This window comes from Nesoenas mayeri, assembly GCF_963082525.1.
Source record: "Nesoenas mayeri genome assembly, chromosome: 16".
NCBI classification, from domain to species: Eukaryota; Metazoa; Chordata; class Aves; order Columbiformes; family Columbidae; genus Nesoenas; species Nesoenas mayeri.
The window spans coordinates 9,551,001-9,575,781 of record NC_137562.1 but is presented as its reverse complement, the minus strand read 5'-3'; the positions used below and the strand labels follow the sequence as shown (position 1 = coordinate 9,575,781).

At 43.6% G+C, this 24,781-nt stretch overlaps 1 protein-coding gene across 1 annotated transcript; it reads left to right on the top strand.

The window, feature by feature from the left end:
* Positions 1–11,873: 11,873 nt before the first annotated feature.
* On the top strand, positions 11,874–24,217 carry PCMTD2 (protein-L-isoaspartate (D-aspartate) O-methyltransferase domain containing 2). Its single transcript, XM_080354756.1, has 7 exons — positions 11,874–11,950; positions 14,936–15,270; positions 16,607–16,709; positions 18,460–18,631; positions 19,551–19,674; positions 20,853–21,172; positions 21,704–24,217. Exons 2-7 carry the CDS (start codon positions 14,964–14,966, stop codon positions 21,773–21,775), a joined length of 1,098 nt encoding a protein of 365 aa, XP_080210882.1. The 5' UTR covers positions 11,874–11,950; positions 14,936–14,963; the 3' UTR covers positions 21,776–24,217.
* Positions 24,218–24,781: the final 564 nt, after the last annotated feature.

Sequence of the window (24,781 nt, the reverse complement as noted above, 5' to 3'; positions counted from 1 at the left end):
CCTCATGTTGTCCATGGTCGTATGTCCAGATCACCTGCTCACACATGAATTATGTTCTGTATCGCTACAAATGCTGGAGCGGCAAGCTACCTGTAAATCTGAACCTGTGCTGGGCCTCCCAACCCCGAGCTGTTCAGATACCCACTGGGCACAGGACCTCTGAAGTATTATAAAGTAGCTTATTTTTATTTTCTGACAGAAATCCGAAGAGTGGTTCTGGATCTCCAGTGGAAAGCGCAATGGAAAAAAGGTTCTCAGGGAAGCTTTTGGAGTTTGCAACTACAGTATTCCTTTGTCTGTCTTAACTATGAGAATAGCTATTATGAATAGGCCAATACCAGATATTTCATACAGAAGAATTCTTTAATGTGTCATGGTCCAGTGTATATGATTTTTTGGAAGTCTGTTTGATGACAGTTCTGGTTCTTTTCATTATTGTGATCATCCTTGCAGCAGCGCAGTACTGCCAGTCCAGAGATCATACATCGATGCCAGAGAACGTTTGAGATTGTGATGAACAAAAAGAAAAGAAAAAAAAAAAACCAACATAAAGAGAGATGTTAATTGATGGCCAGCAAAGTGCTTACCTACCCTGAATCAGTAGTTGATTTCTTAGAGATATCCACAGGGCAATGAGTATTTTTTGGTTTGGTGTTCTAAGTTTTGTGCAAAATCACAGCGCAAGCGCCATTCTGAAAAGACAAAAAAACAAGAGTATTCAGGTATTGGGTATCCTTCCAAAGAAGCATTTTGTAAGCAGCTTGGTACATGCAGCCCACTGTGCACTTACAGGACAACTCTATGAATGTCTTAGCGACGTGGCTCTCCAGCACCCGCCCTATAGCGCGTGGAGCTGACTGTCACCCCGCGGGTTTGCTGTCCCCAACCTTCGCTCCTGCCTGGAGGTCACTGTCCCCCTGCTACAAACGCTTTGGGAACGGAGCGGGGCAAAACCCCCCAAAGGAGTCCCAGTGTGGGGTGCATCCGTGTCCCGCATCTGCATCCTGCATCTGCATCCTACATCCCACATCTGCATCCCTCCTGGCAGCAGGGCGGGCAGAGCTGGGGAGGATCTTGCTGCCCCACACTGAAGGCAAGACTGTGGCATCATTTTGAGCCCAATCCTGCAGATATTTAGGAAAAACTCCACAATTTGGAGAAGTCAGTGGATTCCCAGTGATGGCAGTGGCCACCGGCTGGTGTCATTCCCGCTGGGTTCAGTGGGGCGGCTGGCACGGGGGGGTTGCTCACACATGTGTTTGCAGGATCAGACTCCACGAGTTCACTTATTTTAGAACCCATTCCAAGTGCAAAACTACAAAAAAGAAAGGGGAAAAAAAAATAATAATTTGAGGTGTTAAAAACACAATGTTCTTAACATGTAAATAGAGTCCAAATTGATTGTGACTGCAATTCAGTTAGTATTTAAAAGTAGAGAAATTGCACTTCCTGGAAGAAAGAGAGGAAAAAAAGAAGTAGTTAGTTTAATTATCCTGTAAATTATTTAATTTTGGCAAGATGTATGTAATTTATATTTACAACACCTTATGTTAACTTTTTGCTATTTATTTAACTTTTTTATTTATTAATTTTATACTTATTTTGAACTGGACACTGCACCATAGAAAAGAAAAGAAGCAAAAAAAAAAAAGTTAAAAATTTAAACTTTTGACCATAAAAAATGATATTCCCAAAAAAAAAAAAAAGAGAAAAAAAAAAGAAAAAAAACCCTATCTACAACTCCTACTTGTAATTTTGATGCAACCAAGTTATTTTTTATATATTTTGTTATTTATTCTTTTAACGATGGGAATTTTTTTAAAGATATTTTATAACTGAGACATTTTGATAATTTTTTGGTTTGTTTTTTTGCGGGGCGGGGGCACCGGGGTGAATAGAGACTTCTTCCGTTTCTTTCTTTTTCATTCATATTGTTTCAGGCACTGATAACAGGAAATGAAAATTCTGTATTTATTATTTATTTAATATTTAAGTCGGGGGGGAAATGAACTGTGCTCTTGTTGTATATTTATTTTGTCGTTTGTGTGTTGGTTATGTGATGACTGAGTACTTGTTTATGTGAAGGAATACTGTTAATATTTAAATAATAAAGAGTCACATTGAAAGTTATAGCAGGCTACATGTTATTCTGTGAAAACGATACTGTGATCTACTTTCCTCAGGAAATGTATTTTGCAGACAGAACTTCCTTATGTACTGGCAGGGTTATTTCGTAATAAAACCCAGTTCTGTTTGTGACTTTAGTTCCTATGGTCTTTCTTCGAGCTGCTGCCAACGTCCCCGATGGGTCCCTGATGGATGGGTTTTGTCCTCGGGTGTGTGACCCCTCAGAGCTGCAGCCAGGGACTGTCCCCCCAATCCTGGCTCTCCCCACCTACTAAACTGGGGATTTAGGGGGAATCAGGTTGCACTAGGGGAGGTTTAGATTGGATCTTGGGAACAATTTCTTCCCCAAAGGGCTGTGGGGCATTGGAACAGGCTGCCCAGGGCAGTGCTGGAGTCACCATCCCTGGAGGGGTTGAACATACGCAGAGATGAGGTTCTCAGGCACATGGGTAGTGCCAGGGGTGGGGGAGCGGTTGGATGTGATGATCTTAAGGGTCTTTTCCAACTCAAATGACTCTATGATTCTATGAATCTAGGTTTGGTATCTCTGAAGGCTCTGAAGAATCAGTAGCTGTTGTCATCTGCCTAGGAGGGCACCTAAAATCCCACTAGTCCCATGATGGGGACAATCACAATTCCAAGTACAGGTATGAATTTTGGATTTCTTTAGGCTGAAGTCCCTTGCCAAGGCATGGAGCTGCAGGCAGCGATCCTCCTGCAGGATTTCACAGCTTTGTGCTCCTGCAAGTGATGTGCGAGCAGAGGAGTTGCCATTGGGAGCAGTGCAGGAGATGCCAGCCCTGGAATGGGACACCAAGACAGACACTTTCCCCTCCCAGATTTAGAAAAAAGCCTCGCCAAACTGATCTCTGAGGTTTAACTAAAATGCTGGGAGGTGGCTTGTTTTTGTTAACCAGATTTCCTCACTTAGATCTGTCTGACTGCGATGTTCACAGATTCCCTGCCTGGAAGAATGGAGCTTTTTCACTGGCAAGAGTTTATGCTTTGAAGCTGTGGCAATGAAGAGAATTTCTCACCAGTCTCTGCATTGGAAACATCATTTCTGAAGTTGCCAAAATTCGGTTTTGCTGTGCTGTAGCTGTAGCTTCCAAGGTGAAATAAGGTAAATCACATTAAGGTCATTTGGAGCTGAGTGAGTTGGGTCAAATGGGAATTTCAGGCAGGTCCATCACCAAGAAATTAAATTCTCTGATTATTGAGCTGAACTTTCCTGACTGTCCCCCTGCAGAGGCACAAGCGCTGCTGGGTTACAGCAGGATGGGGGCAGCCACATGGCAAAGACACAAAGGTGAAAGGGAGACTAAAATGAGGATTAAAAGGTAAGAACTGTAGCCAGGAAAAATTGGAGCAAAGTTTGTGCAGAAAGAAGATTTCTTAAAGGCTTTTTCAAGCATGTACATGTTTTCTTTCCCAGTAGACCTCTCAGCCCCAGGAACTGTGGAGCAGCCCCAAGGACAAGCTCTCTGAGGCTTTGCTGGGCACAACTCAGAGTCGATGGCATTTTGTCCCCTCCACAAAGAGCTGCACATCTTAAAACAAGGAAAACAAGGTGATTCATGCAATGGTTCACCCAAATTGCCTGGCATGTTGTTTTTCTGAAGGGCATGTAATTGTTTTATGGGGGATTTTGCTAGACTTTGCACTGCCAAGCAGCTCCTTGTGCCAATATTTGATTATGATGATAGAGTTAATAGACGTGCTCGCTTGTCCTTTCTTAACGAATTGGCTGTGCCGCATAATAGAGCGGTTAGATTTGTGTTAAATTGCAGCTTTGGGAGCCATCACTGTGAGATGTTATCTTCTCTGAACTGGCGTCCTTTATCGCAGGGAAGGGAATTGGATGGGTTTAAGATGGTACACTGTCAGTTTATGGGCGTGCTTCGGAGAGCTCTTAAGCCTCCTCCAACACGAGCCGGGTGAGAGCTGAACGGCAGAGGAGAGCGGGTCTTCTGCTTCAAGGATACAAGGGAAAGGATACTTGTCAGCATAGGTTTTTTTCTAAACATGTTGATAAATCATTGACCAACAAGAGTGTCATCTGGCCTCACTGATGCTGCTGTTAATTGTTAAAAGCTGCTAATGACCCATCCCTCCATTCTTCTGCTCAGGTGGTACCTTCTATTTGTTAACATTTACCCATCCTCTCCCAGACAGCCATGGGTTTTGTGCAGAAAAACTTTCTGCTTTCCCAGCCTCCTGCATTTTTTTCCTGATTTTTGTTCCTCCTGCCCCAGAGCTCCTCTGGGTGAAGTCTCAAGGCTCTGCCCATCTCACCCCGCTCTCATGACCAAGGTGTCCTGAAAAACACACAGCTGGGTGGTCAGGAAGGGGTTGCCTCATTCTTCATCAGATTATTGGGGAGAGGGGGCAACTTGTGTCTTCAGAGCTGCCATTTGGCATCCAATTCACCCCCTTTGAGCCCTGGGAGGATGATGCTGAGGCTGGGGAGCAATTGGATGGGCTGGAGACGACACTGGAGCCAATGGAGCTGGAAACTGCTCCCTCCCAAGCAGCCCTGAGCTCAGCCTGGCTGGATTAAAGGCTCTGGCTCACACTTGTTAACACACTCACTGCTCCTACACTTTTATGAGAAGATATATCCTGAAACGACCTCCCGCTTTGTACAGAAGGGCTCGTGGGATTGAGGCTGCTGGGAAGTACGCGAATGATGCATTCTTCAGACAAATAGCTCTCGTTATCCCAGATGCCTTCATCCCCTTCTTTCAGTGGGATGAATAAATCACCAATTGTTGTAAAAATGGTAGTATCAGATTTAAAGACATTTTCGACCCTGTCAACAAGGAAGTATAACAACCATTAAAGCCTGCTTTCGTTTATATAACTGCAATGCTCTTTTGTTTGAATGTCAGTGACTATCTGTGATAACATGGAGAAACACGAGCCACGAAGGGATAGAGCAAGAACAGATGCCCTGCCTGAGCTCCAGGACTAGCACGAAGGTCTGGACCACCCTGGGAAGACTGGTCTACACTAAGATGCGATGTCTGATCCCACAGCATCATGGCCACAGTTAACTCCAGCTTGCCCTTATTTAAGCCAGGATGTACCAAAACTCTTCCTTGCCCGCTAAGTCCCAGAGTCCCCCCAAACTGAGCACAAGGCATTGGCCAAATGATCTCAAACAGGGACAAACCTGGCTTTAGCATCACTGGGGAGCTGGGTTTGGCCTGAAGCTCACAAAGTCCAAGATCAAGGATCAAGCAGGTTTTGCCATTTGCCAGAGGACTCCTCAAGCTTCAACATTTAATAATCCAGCCCAACCCCATTGAGGCTGCTTAGCAATTAAATAACATAAATCCAGAAGCTAGATTAATAAACAGACCAGTCTGTCTAGAGCAGTCTACAAGGTGGGGAGATAAAACTGTAAAATATTTATTACCAGCTTGGGGATGAAGTCATTAATTTAATAACTACCCATTGCTTTTCTTCTTACAGTTGTTAGCAGTCTGAAGGTTACAGAAGATTAGGTGGGAAACTTAGGGCCTCCCTGCTGAGAGGAGCCTTTCCCATGAAAGCCGGAGCCCAGCTCCCCCATCTGTCACCCCATTACGTTCTGAGGTGGTGAATATATTATCAAAATAAAAACAAAACAAAATTTCTGCTGGCCACATGGCAACCCTCCATGCAATTTAATGAGGACGCTGCCCTTTGTGCACAGGGCCATTTTGAACAGCTGTGGAGATGACGGCAGGAGGATGTTCACTCACAACGCGGCTCCCGGCAGCATCGCCAGGGCTGGTGCCTTTGGGGATCGACGCTTCGGCCGCCTCTTGTCCTGAGAGGTGGGGAGTGTTGTCAGAACCTCCCTCATCTGTGATTTCTCAGTGGGTCTTCATGTTTTCAGGAGAGGGAACACGGGTATTAGTTCGGTCCCTGCTGTGATGTGATATTGGGGAGCATCAGGTCTTAGATAGGTGCATCCTCTTGATCCTGGTGATGGACGGAGCCCCCCGATGAGCCTAGCTCCCCTGCTGACAGCCACAATTTGCAGCAATGCTGCAACAGAACTTGTGTGGGGGAGTCTGTGGGGTGTCTCTGCACCCTTGGCATATTTTATCATCTGTTTCATCCAGGGACAGCAAACACGTGTCATGCAAACAGAGGGCAGAGGGATAGGGTTTGAGCAGGGGTGATGTGTGACGTGAGGGGCCGAGATGCTGTTCATCCTCCCCAATGACCACACTGACAGTGGAGTTAACCGAATCACCTAAATAGCTTAATTGAATTTTTAGCCTGCTTCATCAAATAAATAAAATAACTTTCTAGTTTCTGTGGGCTCCCACAAAGGAGACACTTGCACGAGGTTTGGGGGCAGCTCAAAGCAACCGACTACAAAACTGGGTCTCCAAGGTCCTGGAGATGAGAGGCTCTGGACAGGTGGGTCAATTCTGATGTCTTGGCAAAGACTTCGCATTATGGCTTAATGACATCAGGTTGTATTTTAGCACAGAGTGAGATTTTAGTGGTAGGGAGGAGAGGGAAAGAGAGATAAAATAGTTGTGAATCAGCCCGGCTTATTCAGTGCTGAATGGCACAACAGACCCTTAAGATATTTCTGTTGCCACCAAAAAAGTAACAGAAATGTTTCTGCAGAGTGTTAACCTCAATTTTTCCCTCACAACATACTAATTTGCAGCTGTCAGCACAAGCATCTTTGTCCCGACCACCCTGCACACATCCTGCATGGGCAGGGCTGACTGCGGAGAACCTGCCCCACGATCATGTCATCACATTTTCTTTCATCTCTCTTATCAACGTCAACATTCAGTTCCGCTCCTTATTCCCAGCCGTTATCACAAGGAGCCAAGGAAGTGCAGAATATCAGCCAGGAGGGAAAAAAAAAAAAGAACAGGTGAAATTCTGATGTTGTCAGCTAAAAGAGTTTCCAGATGAGCAGTGCCCACAAAGAAGCTGAATCTTGGTGATTTAGTTGCCAAATTTTACATTTGCTGCCTCTCCTCCATCACTCCTCCTGGCTGCACGCTCAAAGCGGAGTCCTGACACTGCAAAGTGCTAATAGAATTAGTCTGCTGCTATAAACTGTTCACTGGGGCTTGTTAGTTCAATTGTTGATGCTAAATTCTTATCAGAGCCACCTAAAAGAGCATTAATCAAGAAAGGCTGAACTCCCCGACTGGGTCACAGAAATTTAATTAAACCCCAAGTAAAACTGGAAAATCATTTTGAAAAGAGAAGAAACGAATGCAAAACACTTTTCATCCTTTGACTCTGCATCTTCGCAGTTCAAACCCTCAGCGTTGATTTCAAAGAGAGTTTTGCCAAAGCAAAGGCTGAGTGAAACACAGACAAAACTTCCCTCCGTGACTCCTTTATCACAAGGTCCTGATGCTCATGCATGGTAAATAAAATATGGAAAATCACTGATTAAGACCTGCTAAGGACAAGAACCCACAACTGCAGCAGAGCAGGATGCCCTTCCAGGTAAAACAGTGATCTCCTTCAGTGAGATTGTGTTATGGTTATTGGTTTATGGATTATCTATTTTTCATTTGCTGTGCAAAAAAGCTCATGCAACAAACCATTTATTTGGTAGATTCAGAGGAATATTACTACCAGCATCAGTAGGACCTCACACGGGGTATTGTGTGTATTCTAGGATGTCTCTTTGGAAAAAGAAAAGATTAATTTATCCTTGAACAGGTGTGAGGAAGGACTGGCAGGGTGATTAGGAGAACGGAGAACCTATCTTAAGAGAGGAGATTAAGAGAGCTTGGCTTGTTTAGCCTAGAAAAACAAAGGTTAAGAGGGGATATGATTACTCTTCATAAATACATTCAGGGTGGGAGGAAGGGGAATGATTTAAGTTAGAGGATAATATGGGTAGGAGATCAAATAAGGCTCATCTTGGCCAGGAATGTATTTCCATAGCAAATCTGAAGATGTTTTCCTGTTGCTGGAGGAGGGAGGTTCTGGAAAGGCCTTTTGAGCAAGACAGCTGAGCCCTCCTGGTTTTTAAGGAGAGGATGAACCAAAGTTGTGGCTGGTGCAAAGCCAAAGCAGGAAAATATGATACGGCTGCCATTTTGTTGATTTTTTTATTATTTATGAATCCATAAAATCCATTGATTTTTATGTAATCCATGAACCACTTGAGAGATCTGGGATTTTTTTTCCCCCATAAATATGAAAAGCTTGATTTTTGAGATTTTTATTTGGCAAACCTCTCCTAAATCATGGCAGACAGGCCTTAGTGAGCCAGGAGAGAGCAGGACACCAAACAGGGCTGCTCGGTGACCCCAGCACCAGGGGCTTCTGGGGACACGTTCTCCCACCCTCAGCCAGGCTGCACCATCTCCTGGCCGCTCTCCTTTGACGACGCAGTTAAGTGAGATGAATCCAGGTCTTTACGAGTCCTTTCTCCAAGTGGCAGCGGTTATGCGCGGTGCGGCACAGTGCAAATCATGACATATGTTCTTCCTCTCGCTTCAGCAATTACTCAGAGCCCTTTGATGAAGTGAGGCGAGAGGACAGCTTGAGGAGACACACACACATCTGCCCTTTGCATGGGCAGGAGGATCTCGGGTGGTTTGCTGTCAGTGTGCTAATAGTACTTACTATTAGTGTAAATGCACATGTCTGTATGTATTTACATATATACATAAGTGTGTGTTTATGCATGTATAGCATATGCTTCTGGAAGTGATACAGTGCCAAACTGACCAGAGCATATATTGCGAAATAAAAAAAGGAAACAATGTCATCCTGTCACCCACCAAATTGTTGACTTAAACATCCACCTGTATTGTGAGGCTGAGGTCAGACTGTCTGGGCGACTACATCAGGGCTAAACACGTTTTTACAATTTGCTCTTTCGAATAAATAGAAACATCCCATTTCAACTGGCAATCGCTAAGATCGACTTTGGAAGTTAATTCATGCTGACTGATGCTTTAAAAATATTTATAAAATTAATTGGTTTAGAAAAAAAAAGGAAGGAGGAACTGTAAAACACAGGGAAATAAAGACAAGGAAAAACAAGAAATATCTTGGCTTCAGCTTGCCCTCAGGAAAATTGATTGTGCTCAGCAATTAAATATCTCAGCTGATGAATGATGAAGACCTGGTCGTTTTGTTGCTGAGGGCAGGGCCAGGGATTGCCCTTGCGCTCGGTCCCTGCCGTGCCCCAGCCCAGAAGAAGATGCTGAGGTGCCACTTCCAAACCCTGCAGCGATGCCCGAACTGCTGGGGACACCTTGTGGTACACGGCTGAGCAAGAGAATAACGCTGGGATTTACCCAGTGTCACCAATCCCAGCTTTCCCAGTCCTGCTCACGTTTTTTCCACTCTCAGAGGTTGCCGGGGCTCTTCAAGCTGAGGGCAGATGCCCACACACATTTGCAGCCCACGCACACATAGGACTTGCTCATCTCTTGCTGACTCTAACTCATGGATAACAGAGCCCCAGGTGAGCTGTGAGGGTAGAAGGAAGGTCTTTTTTTAAAAAGCCGGGAAAGAAATAGCACAAACAGCAATCACAGACCGATTAAATCACGAAATACCCAACCATTTTGTTTTTCTAAATGTGGGTATTTTTGCAATTTTATCAGACAACTTTGGGTTTCCTCCGGAGCTGGAACCCGGTGCTAGGACCTACATGGAGGAGTTTTCAGCAAGAATTAAACTTTTGAAGAAAAAAGACCATCTTCCTTCAGCTATTCTGCCCTCGTGGCTGTGCTCCGGCAGGTTTGTGCAGGCAAAGAGGTGGGGACTTGGAGTGAGAAAGCGTCTTCTCTTTGCGTGTCACCCTGCTAATTTCTGCAATTATCTGGAAAACGAAGGGCTATGAGTCTCATCGACATCGCAGCCGCTCTAGCAATCGTGGGAAATTGTTTACCCAGCTTTTATTTTAACAATTTTTGTGCAAAAAAAACCCCCACCAATAAATAAACCAACTGCTGTTTTCCAAGCAGGGAAAGCAGATGCTGACTGGAAGCCCTGGAATCACATGTGTAAGGAGTTTGTCCGTTCTGCCTTTGCAGATTCCGACTGCGTTGCTGTTACGCTCGAGCGCTTTCCGTATGAAAGGAGATGAGGCGAGCGCAATCCCTGCGCCCTTTTCGGTTGAATCAGCAAGGAGGAGTTTCAGCGCTCGCTCTCCAGGAATAATCCCATTCTCCCAGGCAGCTGCCTCTGCAAAATGAAAGTGCAGACATCTACAGAATTACCCCTTTGCACAGAGTCTGCTCTTATCATGGTAATGAAGGGAGCTGAGCTAATCACCTTAAAGCATAAATACATCTATGATGCTGATTAACTTTCTCCTATTTGAGTCTATTTACCAGGATAATTTTTTTTTTTCTTTTTCCACTGCAGGCTTGTTGTGTCTGAGATAGCTATTTCTTCTTTTCACAATTAATCTCCAAACAACTTAAATCAAGAAGCCTCTTGTCTAGACACACTTACTCCTTCTCCTTTTGTAGCCATAGGTACTATCAAGTCCTAGATCTAAGGCCGGTTCAGACAGCTTTTTCTGATCTGCAGCCTTAGAGGTCGCACAGCTCATGCAGCCTCAGCCAGTGCTGTGTGGGTCACTTATGAAGACAAACATAAACTTTTAAAGGATAATTTCTCTCATTCTGGGATGAGTGGGAGGAAGCACCTTTCCCCATGTCTTGTTGGGCTCTGCCATGTTGGTTATAACTACTTAAGGAGCCTACGTGGCTGAGTAAAATCTAAATTAGGTGCCTAGGACTCAGCCAGGTCATGTCAGGGACAGGGATCCCTCCACTGCACGAACAGCAAGTCAGATATTGTGGCAGTCTCACACTTCTCCATGTTTTCTTCAAGCCCCAAGTCCTGAAGTCATCTCACTTATTCTCTCCTCAGCGAATTTCTCCCTGGCATTTCTGGTTGCAGGAAAAAAAATCAAAGCACGCCACTCAAGTTGGATGTTCATAGGCTCAAAACGCAGAATATCAATCAGCTCCTGGAGTAATTTTTTTTTTTCTGAATTCCCGTGATTTTTTCCCGAGCCTAATGATATCAGAACATCTGGTGTTGGCTGTTCTTCACGCGGGAGGCTGAGCTGCAGCACAAGGACCGTGCGTGCCAGCCGGAGCCTGGCACCTCCCCAGATCCTCGGCTGCTCCCGCGCCCCGGGAATCCCTGATCCCACTTGCAGCAACGCTGGTACAGCGGGGGGTGTGTGGGGTGTCCGGCGGGGGACGAGAACTGGGAGAACTGGGAGAACTGGGCACCGAGCTGAAGGAGCAGGTGTGGAAACGCAGCCCTGGGCTGGGAGCCGGAAATCAGAACAGGGAAAAGATCAGGAAAAAGTGAGTCCTGGTCTTCATTTAGGCCTGGTCTGTATTTAGGCTGGATCTGAGGGTGCAGGCTGTTGGCCCGGTCTGTATTTAGACCCGGCCTGCATTTACAACCGGCCGATATGCCTGTGCTGCAGACCCAGGCCATATCTAAGCCTGGCCTGTTGGCCCCATCTGCAGCTCTGGTCCATAGAACCTGCCGGGTCGCCCAGCACGGAACCAGCGCTGCCCCTCCCCACCCCCCCCCGCCCCGCAGTGGTACTGTCATCCCCCCCCGCGCCGGATCTGCATGGTACATCCCGAGAGCCTCCCCCCGCGGGCAGCAGTGGTGTGCTCCCGCCCCCCCTTCCCGCGGCGGTGGTACGCGTCGCGCATGCGCAGTGGGGCGGCCGGCGCTCGGCTGTGTTTACAGCTCCGGAGCGCAGCGTGACGGCCCCGCCGCCGGGCCGGGAGGGGAGCGGGAGCACCGGGCTGGGCCGCGCCGACCCGCCGATAAGGTACGGCCGGAGGAGGGTGGGCGGGCGAGGAGACCCTGCCCGCTGAGGTGCGCCCGGTCCCGGTTCGCCCTGACCTCACCGGGCCGCTGCAGCGCCCCTCCGCCGGCCCCTTCACCTCAGCCCCGGCACCCAGGGCCTCGCTCCGGCCCTGCGGCTCCCACTGCTGCTGGGGCTGCCCCGCGGGGCGGACACGGCGCCTTCCCGTGGCCTCTCCCCCGGGCCCAGCGCCGCCTGCCCGGCCGGGGCTGCCCCAGGGCCGCGCTGGGCTATGGGCACGGCCGGGAACAGCGGTGGGTGGGGAGCGGGGCCCCCCGGGGGTGATCAGAGCCGGGGACGGAGTGGATCACCCAGGGCTTCCCTAGACCCACCTCCTGCTCCCTCCATCACTTTCCTTGGCCTCAAGATGATAACGCAGGTAGTGATTGAGCTACGTGGTGTGGGGGGTGTTATTGGGTAGGGTTAGAAGTGATAGAATTGAAAACTGTGCCGGATAATTTTTTTTTTTTTTAAATTGGTAAACATCCTCATGTTTGTTATTCATTTTGGAGTGTATTATGTCAGAGCAGGGATTACCCTGGAAGTCTTTTGGGGTGAAAAACTACCTTTTTGTGCCTTGTGTGTTGTTTTGAGTCTTGCCCTGTGCATCTCCTGGCCTTTACCTTGGAAGAAATTTCGGTGTTTTGTTTCAGGCATCTGAACGCAGCTTCTTATGTCTGACTTGGTTTTGTTTGTTAATTTTTCTGCTTTGTTTTTGTTAAAGGGAAAGATGGCAACATGCAATGGAAAGGATGTTTCAACACTAAAAGGCTACTTGGTTTGATTCCTGTGTTGTGATCTGCTAATGCTCATAATTTGTGGATGTGAACTTTGTCCCGGCTCAGATTTGTGGAAATCTGTGCTTCACTTAGAACTGTGAAAAGTGCAACTGTGCTGATTGTGAAGAGACAGGATCTTGTTTTAAAAAGTTTGTTAACAAAAAGTCCTGCTTATAGTCTTGGTTCCCACTTCCAATAGGAGAAGGGAAACAAAGTTGAATGAAGATGTGGAATTATCTGAAGAGGAATTTAAATGCTTGAGTTCTATGTTTTGCATATAAAACATGCATTTTATTGGAAGTAAGCTAGTGTCCAGTAAAAGTAATTGTTTCAGAAGTAACGGGCACCTGTTGCAACTTGGGTGTTCATTGATCTCATTAGAAAAATGTCTTCTGTATTGTAGAACGTGGAAGAGTAATTATTGATCATACAGCTTAGTTAAAACCAGGTTGGACCAGTTGTCCCACTGGGGCTTGTGTAATCAGAAAGAATTTGTTTGGCATCCAAAGTGGAACACCGTTAAAGGCACAACTTTTTAGTCATACTTTAAAAAATGTAGCTCTTTTAATAGCTAAAAGAGCTTAAGTGGAAGCAAGAAGCAAGCCTAAGAACAAAATATACCAAAAAAAAACCTAGGGAGTCAGTGCTCTCAGGCAAGAGAGTGTTTTAATGCAGAATGTTTTATAGAGTATACTGACTGAAGATATAAGCAGCTCCATGTATGCAGGTGCAACGCGTTGTGTATGTAAAGGAAAACAAAACCAAACAAATTGGCTGATGAACCCGCGTAAGCCTTCAACTTGACGTCTTTGCAGTGTAAAGTAACAAAACACAATTATTTTTTATAGAGAAAATGAAGGAGTAACTATAGAAAGGAGAGGTGTGGCCTTTTTTAAGTTCTATTAATGGTCTGAAACTGGATTGATGTGTTTGAGACAGGAGTGTATTAAAAACTGGCTCAAGTTGCTTGCATAAGTATATCCTATTTTGTGTCTCTCTGCAGGTAGCCAGGATGGTGTGTTATTTGAGTAACTGAAATTTCCTTAGACTGCTGTAGCTTTTCTTTGTTTTCTCTGAATCTGAAAGTATATAATCTGCTCTTGCTGAATGTAACAAGTAAAACCCAACAATTTAGCTGTAGGCAGATCTTCTGGTCCCAGGAGTGAACTCTAAAGCTGCTGCTTCTGTGGTTGTTCTTGGGATCAGAGAAAGGCATTGTAAATAAAAGTTGTGTTTTTTTTATTTTAAGATATGGATGGGGAAGAAAAGCTAGATTAATTTTGAGTAATAAGTTTTTCTATGTTCTTCTCCCCCTGTACCTTTTTCTTTAAAATCTACAGATATTTCACTACATTACGTGTATAGTCAAGGAAGGCGCTTACTTTCTGCCAACAAGCCTGAGTAGGTTGCTGGAGATGACCGTGCCAGTGAAGTCAGAATTGTTTTAACTCATAAATGTGTCACTGAAGAGTTTCCAAATTGGGATTAGCTCATCTAGGCAATTCCACAGGCTTCAGTGGAAACTCTCTCTGCAGTTTCTCTGTTTTGTTAAGTGCTTTACTGATGCTGGTGGCTCAAGCGCTAAGGATGAGCTGGGGGAAAGGGCAGTTGCTAAAGTGAGCTTGTTCTCTAGGTCAGAGGCTTTTTTAACCTCCGTGAAATCAGCATCCTGCTGCATGTTCCAATAAAATGTAATTTGAGATTTTTCTGGTTCTTGCTGCCTGTGTCGTAGTCTTTTCATTTCCCTTTACTGCTATTAGAGATGGAAAGTCCACGTGCAGTAAGAATTCCAACAGACAAGCCAGACTTGCACTTTTGCCATGAAAACTGACCTGTAAGCAGAGGAGCTGGAATAATCCTTTACATAAAAGGGTTTGGTGGAACAGCTGACATGCTAGTAAAACATTGGTAGTGTTTGAAGATGGGCATTCCGCGTTTAAATTGCCTATTGTGATTTTTCCCCGCTAGTGTCAGGTACTAGATGCCAGATCTGCTGCATTTTGGTTTTCATTGTTTCCATGGGGGATGGGGGTCCTGGCTGTAATGTTTTTCTGCTGCTTGTGGTCCTTAACATACCTGAAGGTCTCTTTCAATGTACTTCATATACAGCAGCATAATTTAGTATTGAAATGCATGTTCTGTGCTTCACCTCCCTTTATTATTCCATTAGTTTTAGTGCTTATAGAAAACCGTTGAAGATGGGAGGTGCAGTGAGCGCAGGAGAAGATAATGATGAATTAATTGATAACCTGAAGGAGGCACAATACATCCGGACAGAGCTGGTAGAACAGGCGTTCCGAGCCATTGACCGAGCAGATTACTACCTGGAAGAGTTCAAAGACAATGCCTACAAGGACTTGGCGTGGAAGCATGGAAATATTCATCTCTCAGCACCGTGCATTTACTCTGAGGTGATGGAAGCTTTGGATCTGCATCCAGGGCTGTCGTTTTTGAATCTTGGCAGTGGCACCGGCTATCTGAGTTCTATGGTTGGACTCATCTTGGGTAAATACCTTTTCAGTCGTGTTAACTATTTACATTAGATTTTTTAAAAAGTTTTGAACTCGGGAGTGAAGCATTCCTGAAGTAATGAAAGTAGAAAGCAGCTAGGAGTAAAGAATGCATTAATCCAACTGGCCAATTTATCAGATTCTTGAGGCCTTTTCTCTGGAAGTGCATGGGATCCAGATTTCTGTGGCGGTTCAGAACAGGCAACGATGTGACTGCACAGGTGGCTGTAGTGGATTCCCACAGGGCTGGACACAAACGGGTTTGTTGCCCCTTGAGCAAGAATACAGCTCAGGAGCAAGAGTGCCACATTTGAGCTGGGACTGAGCATGTCACAGGAACCTGGGACTACAGCTGCTCTGTGTCTGCCTTGTTTTTACACTGTCCTGTCTAGACTGAAACATGTGAGATCCTCTGTTGGCTCTGACCAACATACAGGCGAAAATAATCTCTGGAAAAGAGTTAGTGCATGGGAACTGACTTTGTGACCATATCTACAGCAGGTACAAATCAAAGTGTTAAAGTGCAATTATACAATTGCAATTTGCCCTAATGTACTTCAGCCAAAACCTGTGCTGCTCTGGCTGCCAGGATAGGTAACAGGTGACTGTAGAGTACGTGTTTTCTTTTTGTGGAGGTGTCAAGAATTTTAACTCCTGAAATGTTTTGTCAGGGTGAACCCTCATTCCCATCTCCCATGGCTTTTCATGGAATCATGTTTGTGGCTTGCTGCTAGATTTGTTCACATTACCTAGGATGCCAATGAGTCATTCCAGGGCTTTTGAATTCTTCTGAATTTCTTGAAAAGTTAAGTCAGTTCTGGATAAAAGGTGTGAGTACCGAATAGCTTCTGTATTTTCCAGTTTATTTTTGCTGTTAATTGAGGTACAATATATGGTGACTGTTCCTGGTTCCATTGAGGAGATTTTTAGCATATCTTATTTTAGTAGGGGGGGTATAAAAATAGCACAAAGATTTTTTTTTTTTGAGGAATTTTTTAAAACACACAGGCTGTTGTTGCATTGGAGTTTTCTCCAGGTAGTCAGTTTTACAGCAATAGTATCAGTGTTTCCCTCCTACAGAGGAATTTCCTTCATAGTTAAGGGCAAATCATTTGAAATGAATTGTGCAAAACAGCCTCATTTACTGCCAGAAATTGCAGGTATAGGGTTGCAGTTCCCACTGTAGTACTAAAATAGCTAATCCTATGCAGGTGCTGACTGCATGACACTGAAGGGACAGTCTGTTGTAGGAAATAACCAAAATTCTTTTCAATCCTGTTGGATTTTGTGGTGTTGCCTGTTACCATTATCCTCCTGTTCTAAATGTGCAGGTCCTTTTGGCGTTAACCATGGCGTGGAGCTTCATTCCGATGTGATTGAATATGCAAAGCAGAAACTGGACTTCTTCATCAAAACAAGCGACAGCTTTGACAAGTAAGAATGCGGAATGCCTGCTTGGATTCATTTTGTGCATTTGGCTTCAGTTGCGGCGGTTCTTGCTCCCACGTGGCAGCTCTGGATTCAGGGTAATCCGAGGATTCTGGCTCCTTAGGCTTGCTGAGCTGCAGAGTGTGACCTTCTAAGCTGATGTGTGTTGTGGGGGAGTTTCAGAAATTTTTGCAGTGTTTTAATAGCAGTTGTGTTGCAGCATTTAGAGGCAGCTGAAGATGGTCACTTATTTTAAGAAGCACTTGCAGGTAGCAGCTTGAAACTTGCAAATAACAATAATAGTTCAGTTAGTGATCTGAGAGCTTGCATGGTTATTAGAAGAATATGAACTGATTTCTGTGGTAGCCTAATATGTTTTATCTGAGTAGAAGAAAAATGGCGTTTTAAAATATGAAGGTATTTTTATGATGATTAAGTTGGTACTAAAACTGCTTGAGATTTGATTTATCTTCTTCCTTGGAACCTCCATTCTGTTGCTGTCATAAGTAATAGCTTTCCAGCGAGATAACTATTGCTGATAGTAACCTCAGCAATAAAAGCTGTAGCTGTCATATTTTTGGATCCATCTCACAGTTTGTTCAAACAGTGAGGTAAAGCATCTCTGGATACCTGATAGTCCTCCTCTCGTGGGAGGAAGAAAATTAAAGTCATTACATGCTGCAATTCAAACCGCTCAGCTTTGTGCTGTTACTGCTGTACTGGAAAGCTCCTCATTAGAGGGCTGTATTTTCCTGATGTTGGCAGCAGACCGCAAGTTTTCAGCTTGCACACAGATGACTGGATTGTTTTTTTCCAGAGTCAGGTTGCTGTTGTCTGAATAGGTGTTTTAAGGAAGACTTTTTATTTGTTTTCTCTCCAGACAAATACAGCTATGGAGGAAAAGTGAGCTGAATTCAGAAATAAACACGATTGGAATATTGGCATTGCTGAGAGAAATGTCTGCTGGGTTACACGGTTAGGACACTGTGTGCAGGAGCTGTTAGCTGGCTGCTCTCAATCTCTAGCATGCTTTGCAAAAACAGAAAGCTTCAGGAAGTGTTGAAGAATAAATAGGTGCTATATTGAGCTGCCTCTCAAGATACCGGTAGAAAAATCTATCAGTCAGCCCTTAAACGCAGGGCTTAAACCTTATGCAGTTTGGGATCATATAAGAAGACCAGAAGCATCATGGAATCATCCATTTTTCTTTTAATCTGAATCAGAAAAGCTATAGGCAAAATCTCTTTTTCATAAAGGGTGAAATCACAGCTCTTTTGAAGCTACTGGCAAACCTTCCAATGGCTTCAGCAAAGCATATTTCTGAAGCAGCAGGTGATAGTCCCCGATGGCATCTGAAAGCCATTTAAAAGCTTTTGAAAATGCAAAAAAAACCCTGATTAGCATTTGGAATTACAGGTCTAATATTTATGTCTGTGTATTATAACTGAGTCAGCATCAGGTGACTAAAAATAGCTCATTTTAAAGAGTTATATGCAAATCACATATGAAGTTATTTATCCTTTGGAGATTTTCACCTATGAATTCTCACCTCATTGTTCTCTGGTTTTGAGACGTCTAGCTGTGGTCTGTTCCAATGAAGTCTACAATATAGGGGCTTTGGAGGAGGTATCCTATGAAACTGTGGTTTGGTTTTTCTTTTCAAGTATTTTTCATTGTTTCTTTTTTTTCGGAACAAAGAAAATCATTCATTTGATAAATTGTAATATTCTTGTGTGATACACGTCTTCTTTTTCAGATTTGAATTTTGTGAGCCGTCTTTTGTTACCGGCAATTGTCTAGAGATTTCTCCGGACTGTACTCAGTATGACCGCGTTTACTGTGGGGCTGGAGTACAGAAGGAACATGAGGACTACATGAAAAACCTGTTGAAAGTTGGAGGAATTCTCGTGATGCCTCTAGAAGAGAAGGTTGAGTGTCTTTCTACTCATGTTTCTCTTGTTAATTCTGATGTTGGTTTAGTTGGTAGCTCTTCCTTTCATTTGTCCTTCTTGTAGCATGTTGAAGAAAATATGCACACTTCGTAACAGCTAAGAAATTCATAGTTCTGCCACTCTTTCACACGTACCAATCTGTTGTTATAAATTGCAAATTTACTTTCATACAGTGGAAAAATGTCAGCAACTTTGTATAAGTTGTATGATCCCCTGCTGTACTTAAGGTGTAGAATTTTGTATTTTACCATTAACTGGCTTATGGAAGTGTGCAAATTGTCCCTATTTAAAGTGTTAGTGGTTTATTTTTAGTAAAAAGTAGGTATCTGCCCTGTATGTGAGCTCAAGAATGTCATGCAGAGGATGTTTTTGGTGTAGCGGTGTGTTGTTTTATTGGACTGGGTTGGCTGAGGTGCAGGGATCTGCTCTTTTACCGCTGTCAGGGTAGTTGGGATGGGCAGAGCGCAGCGTTTCTTCCCATAAGATGCTGTGCAGTCAGTTTGCGTAAGAGATTTGAGGTGGAACAGAAATCTGGCGGTCTGCAGACTTCCTTTGAGAGTGAGTGTTATCAGTGATGGACACATTTTCTCAGTGGTCAGACACAGAAGTTGTGGTTCAGAATTGAGGAAGATCTGGGAAAGCAGAGTGAGCCGAACTGCCAGTGCCCAGAAGCTGTTGCAACAAATGAGGTTACTTGGAGCTAATCCTGGAAGAACTTCTCAATTTTCTGAAAATAACATGGGTGTTTTTCCTTTTTACCTAATTCTACTGTTGTAGCGTCTAGTACTTTAACCACTTGTCTGGGCAGAATAGTCATTGGTTCATTTTTTTTTTGTTAAAAAAAAAATCTTCTGTAGTTCACACAATGGACGATAATCTCCTTGGTTTGCTTTAGTTGACTAAGATAACTCGTACGGGTCCTTCTGCCTGGGAGACCAAGAAGATTCTTGCTGTGTCTTTCGCTCCTTTGGTTCAGCCCAACCACGCGGATTCAGGAAAATCCAGGCTTGTTCACTTGCGTGAGTACAGATATTCCTGATGATGGGGGAGGTTTCTTCTGCTCTGTGGTTATAAGCTGCACCTTGCTTGGATGTAACATTCTGTAAATCCTTTCAAGGAAAATAATTCCAACTGCTTCCTTCTTTGAACAGTTGAGGGACAGAAGTTGTGCAGTTTTTGGTGAGCTGTCTGGAGCGCAGTGGCCTCAATCTTCAGATTAAGGCTTCGGTGTAGAGAGGCCTCTTAAGAACATGTGAAGACAGAGATACTTCCATAAAGAGATTAGTCAGGCTTTGCTCATTTTCTGGGAAGGTGTCTTTGCATGACAAAAGCAGCTCAACAAGCAGTCTGTACTATAAAGTTCAATACGGACTATGAAGTGCTTTAAAGTCCATTAAGTGCATATTCCAGCACACTTTGTATGGTGGATTTGTAGTGAGACCTCTATATATTACGTGTATTTTTTTCTAGTTCCTTCAGGTCACAGGAGCACTTACTTGTCACTGAAAGACGGGGTTTTGTTTCTTCCATCTTCAGTGCACAGATGTGTGTGCGTCAGTACGTTTTTTCTTTCTGCAGCATGAATGACTTGTGTTGTGCACTTATGGGCTGGCAGCAAATAAGTGCACAAGACAGAACAATCTTCCAAACTATTAATGTGGAAGGTATTTTAGTGCAATAACTTACTGCATCCTTCTATAATTACTTTTACCAAATGGTTTCCAGCCAGTCTTCACCCACTTAGTCTGAAGCAGGTTTTGAAGAGCTTGGTGAAGCTGAAGTAACTTCACAATAGAAAAATAATTTAATGGAAGAGTTAAATAGACTTCAGGTCTATGGTAGGAAAAATATATTTTTCTACATTATTAAGCAGTCACAGTTTCAGTCGCTAAGGCTGCATTCTTATAGTCTTTAAGACTTGTATCTTAAAACAATTATGAGGACTTGACATCCAAATATGAAACTCTTTTTTCATCCCATTTTTTTCTTCAGATAATGAGAGAAATGCATAGTTAAATTTTGTTTGGAAAGTTACAATACAGTTTATTTGAGTTGACAGGATTTGAATAGAGCTGTTTTTGTAATCGCAGCAGGGAATTCAAGCGGCCTGATTTAATTTGAGCGAATGCAACTTTGCCTGTGAGTACTCTTGAGGGAAGTGTCTCCATATCTGTTAATGGTTTTCATTTTGTTTTAGCCCCAGTGGCTGTTCGCAGCCTCCAGGACCTGGCTCGCATTGCCATCCGAGGAACCATTAAAAAAATCATACATCAAGAAACAATGAGCAAAAATGGAAACGGGCTAAAGAACCCCCCCAAATTTAAACGAAGACGTGTGCGTCGCCGTCGCATGGAAACTATTGTTTTCTTGGACAAAGAAGTCTTCGCTAGTCGTATCTCCAACCCGTCAGACGATAACAACAACAATGAGGATCTGGAGGATGAGAGACAAGAAGACGAAGAAACTAAACCCTCCGAATTAAAGCCAGATCCTCCTGTAAACTTTTTGAGAGAAAAGGTCTTGAGTCTGCCTTTGCCTGATCCCTTGAAATATTACCTGCTTTATTACAGGGAAAAGTAATCTCCTTCTTTTAGAAAGTGGGAAGTAGGCAGAAAACAAAATACTACTTAGGGCTTGACAAATGTACCACTTGCTTGCCTGCTAATCTGACCACCCGAGGCAGTAGGTTAGCTGGGGAATGTGGCTGCTGTATACTTCAACTTTAGAGCTTTTTAAAGTTTTTCTTCTCAGTTGTGTGCTATAGTTTTATCCTACAGCAGGGATTCCTTAGGAAGCGAGTTGGTGAAATGCTCAGCTGCTTATGAAAGGGGGATTTAACTCCCTGAAACTGACTACACAGAGATATTCTAAAAATCTCATGGCTGCTCTACTGAACTGCAGTTTTAAATATTCCTAAGCAGTTCCCCAAAGACCTTTGCTGTCTGTGCTCTCTCCCTCTAAACCTGCCATGTGTTTCCTGTGGTGTGTGTTTAATGGAGGACGAAGATTATTAGTAAAAACTGACCTGGCAAACCTTGTTTCTTCCAGAAATGTGAAAAAGCACAACTTTTACAAACTGAAAGAATTTTTGGTGTTACCCTTGTGGCATCCAGGTTTTGAATGAGAAGGAAAGCATCAGCTCCCCTTTGGTTGGTCTCAGTTTTGCTTATCAACTCTATATAATTTTTCCAGTGGAAGGTAAAAATGTTTTACAGAATATTGGATTTTTTTTAATGGGAGACAGTTGTTCTAGTGAATTAGTCTAAGAGATGCAAAGTTGTTTGGTTTTTTAAGTGATGGAGGCAAGTGAAGAATTGCAGAGCTGATCAGCTGTGATGGGATGGGAGATTCGGCAGGGCTGTGACTGTCTCTGGAAGTGTTCACAGAGTAATTCTGGGTGAGGAAAAGCGTAGAGAGGAGACGCGGACCAGTGAGGTTGTGAAAGCGGAATCTGCAGATTTTGCTGTTGTGCGAGATTGGATCTGCTGGGCTGAACAGAGCGAAGCGCAGAGCGCTGGTCTGAGCGGAGTGGCTTGTGTCCTGGTAAATCGGCCCCGTGTAGTTTTGGGGAGAACATGTAGGACCTGAAAACAGTCTAGAAAATCAAACAGACGCAGTTTGTCGGTGTTCCTGTCTGTGTGGCCCGGCTGTAGCAAAGGGGCTGGAATACAACGTGTACACGTGGTCCATGTGCGGTGGATGGAATGAAGTTGATTGACTTAGTAGGTTATTTTATTCCTGCAACAATTAAGTAGATGCTTTAACAGGCTCATATAGAAGGACCTTCCACTCTGCAGTTCTGTGGATGTGAACTCTAATTTTTATTCCCAAGTCTTCCTGTAATGGGGATGGAAGGAGATAACGTGTTTAGAAGTATTTGGTTCAGCCTGTTTGAAAAGATCAACCTAAACTGGTGAAGGCTGGCAGGAAAACCTTGAGCTTGTATTGATGTGAAATACTGCTGGAGCTGGGGGGCAGGGTGACAAACCCCCTTGCAGTAGGTACTAAAGCTGTGTGAAGATGTTGTTCCATCAGAAGCACTTCAGTTGGTATCACTTTGATATCTTATTTTCTCTTATGCCATCTCATTTTCTGAGGAAGGATGAATGAAGATGGTCTTGCCAAAAATACGCTGGGTTTTCGGTTAATGGTACCGAGTTGTACAACTTGCTTAATGATAGTGTTTCAGAGTTCTGTGTGGCTTTGAAAATAAACAGATAACTCTTGTACATCAAAGCCTGGGCTGGAGAACTCTTCCGTGCTTAATAGGCTTTTTGTAGATCTTGAGAATATTTCCTGTATGAATGATATGATAGTACAGTGTTGTGTGGCCACTGCCACATAATACAGCGTGGGCTGTATTTTGCCTCTGGTTTCCTAAGTCTCCACGGCTGGTCTCAGTGGTACCCCAAGCTATTTTGTTCCCTCTGATTTTTATTTCTTGATGTTTAAATGGGGCAGTTCTGTGGCCACTGAGCTGATGGTTTCCTGTAAACACACAAGTGCCCATTTTGTAATTCTGGCAACTACAATAAATTTTTCTCTACAAATGAAAATACTGCATATGGTGGTAAATGGAGGCTTAGTAGAATCTCAGTGTAGCATTTCTTTGTGCTTCCCCAAAGCTGTCACCTCTCTGTTTATAAGGCATTTTTGCTTAATAGCTGTCACACCAGGTATTTGCCTTTCTGAATGGTGGCACAGCTTTCACACCCCTGTGTAGTACAGGGCACCTCTTATTTTGGCTACCAGCTCATCCTGCAGTTTGTTCATTACTAAACTTCTTTTAAAGAGCTGTGTTAAAAATGACATTAAACTTCAGGTTTGTATTTGTTAACCAGGCTGAGATTCTGCTAAGGCTGACCAGTAGAGGGAGAACTATCTTTCATTAATCCCTGTTTGATTTTTACCTCCATCCCCCCCCCAGTTCTAAAATATATTTTGTCAAATTTTTCACCAGATTTGCCTTTTTTATTACATTTGCTAGATTTTTGTAGCTTTCTATAAGATGCATAAAATACTGCTATTTTTCCTGGATAAGGTCAAATAAATAAATATATATACAGGAGATTTATGTTCTAGGTTGTCAGATTGTCCCCTTGTCCAAAAAAACACAAATCCAAACAAACCCATAGTAGAAATTTTATGTGTAATATAATTGTGAAATACTATTGCTTATAGCCTATACGTGAAGGGGAACTGTAAATATGTTTTCCCTGTGCACAAGCACTTGCACTGTAGTTTTGTATGCGTTTGTAAGACGGTATTTGTAGCATAACTGGTTTTGTGTAGTCTGTGAACTGTCTAGGAATTTTACCTGCTTTACGTGTTTCCTTTTGTCTTCACTGTAACTGTGTGTTACTCCTTATAGGTTTCAATACGGCAGTAAACTTGCAAAAAGAAATGAACTTCAAGCTGCTTTGATCATTAGTGTGTAAGTTGGAAGAATCAATGTGTAGAAAGTGGCGCTCAGTTGGCCCCAGGCGTGCGGGAGCGTTACGCAATTTATTAACAAGTGTTTCTGTATCAATAAATTCAGTAAAGACTTTTTAGCCTTCTTAACATGGCTTCGCATCATGTCATGATTAGAACACCTTGTAGATAAGTACTTACCTTCATAATTGAAGATTAAAGCACTAGAACACTAGAAAAAGCACTTAATAGTATGGTGCAGGTAGTTTTGGATAAGATCCTCAAAATATAACCTCTTGAAACCTGCCCAGCTTGTGATTTCTAAACCTTGATGTGATGGAGTCATGCAAGGCGGATCTTGGAATTAGCACACGTAGAACTGACCTAGATATAATATATCGGAATGGTTCAAGAGTGAGCTCACTTACCTGGCTGTTAGACCTGCAGACAGCGGATATCAAGAGGTTATTTAGTGCATTTCTGTACTTCCAGAAATCACCAAACCAAACACATCAGGAGCTCCTTCAATGTGTTCTGAGCTGCAACTCCCTGCTTGTCTCTGCTCTGCTTCAGTGCTTAATTAATGCATGTTTTAAAGAGCTGGTGTTCAAGGCTTCATTTCACTAGTATAGAGAACAATATTGTGGCTTCAGCTGTAATAGGAAACTTATCATAGCAAATACAGCTGTTGCTAATTAAATGTATCCATTAACC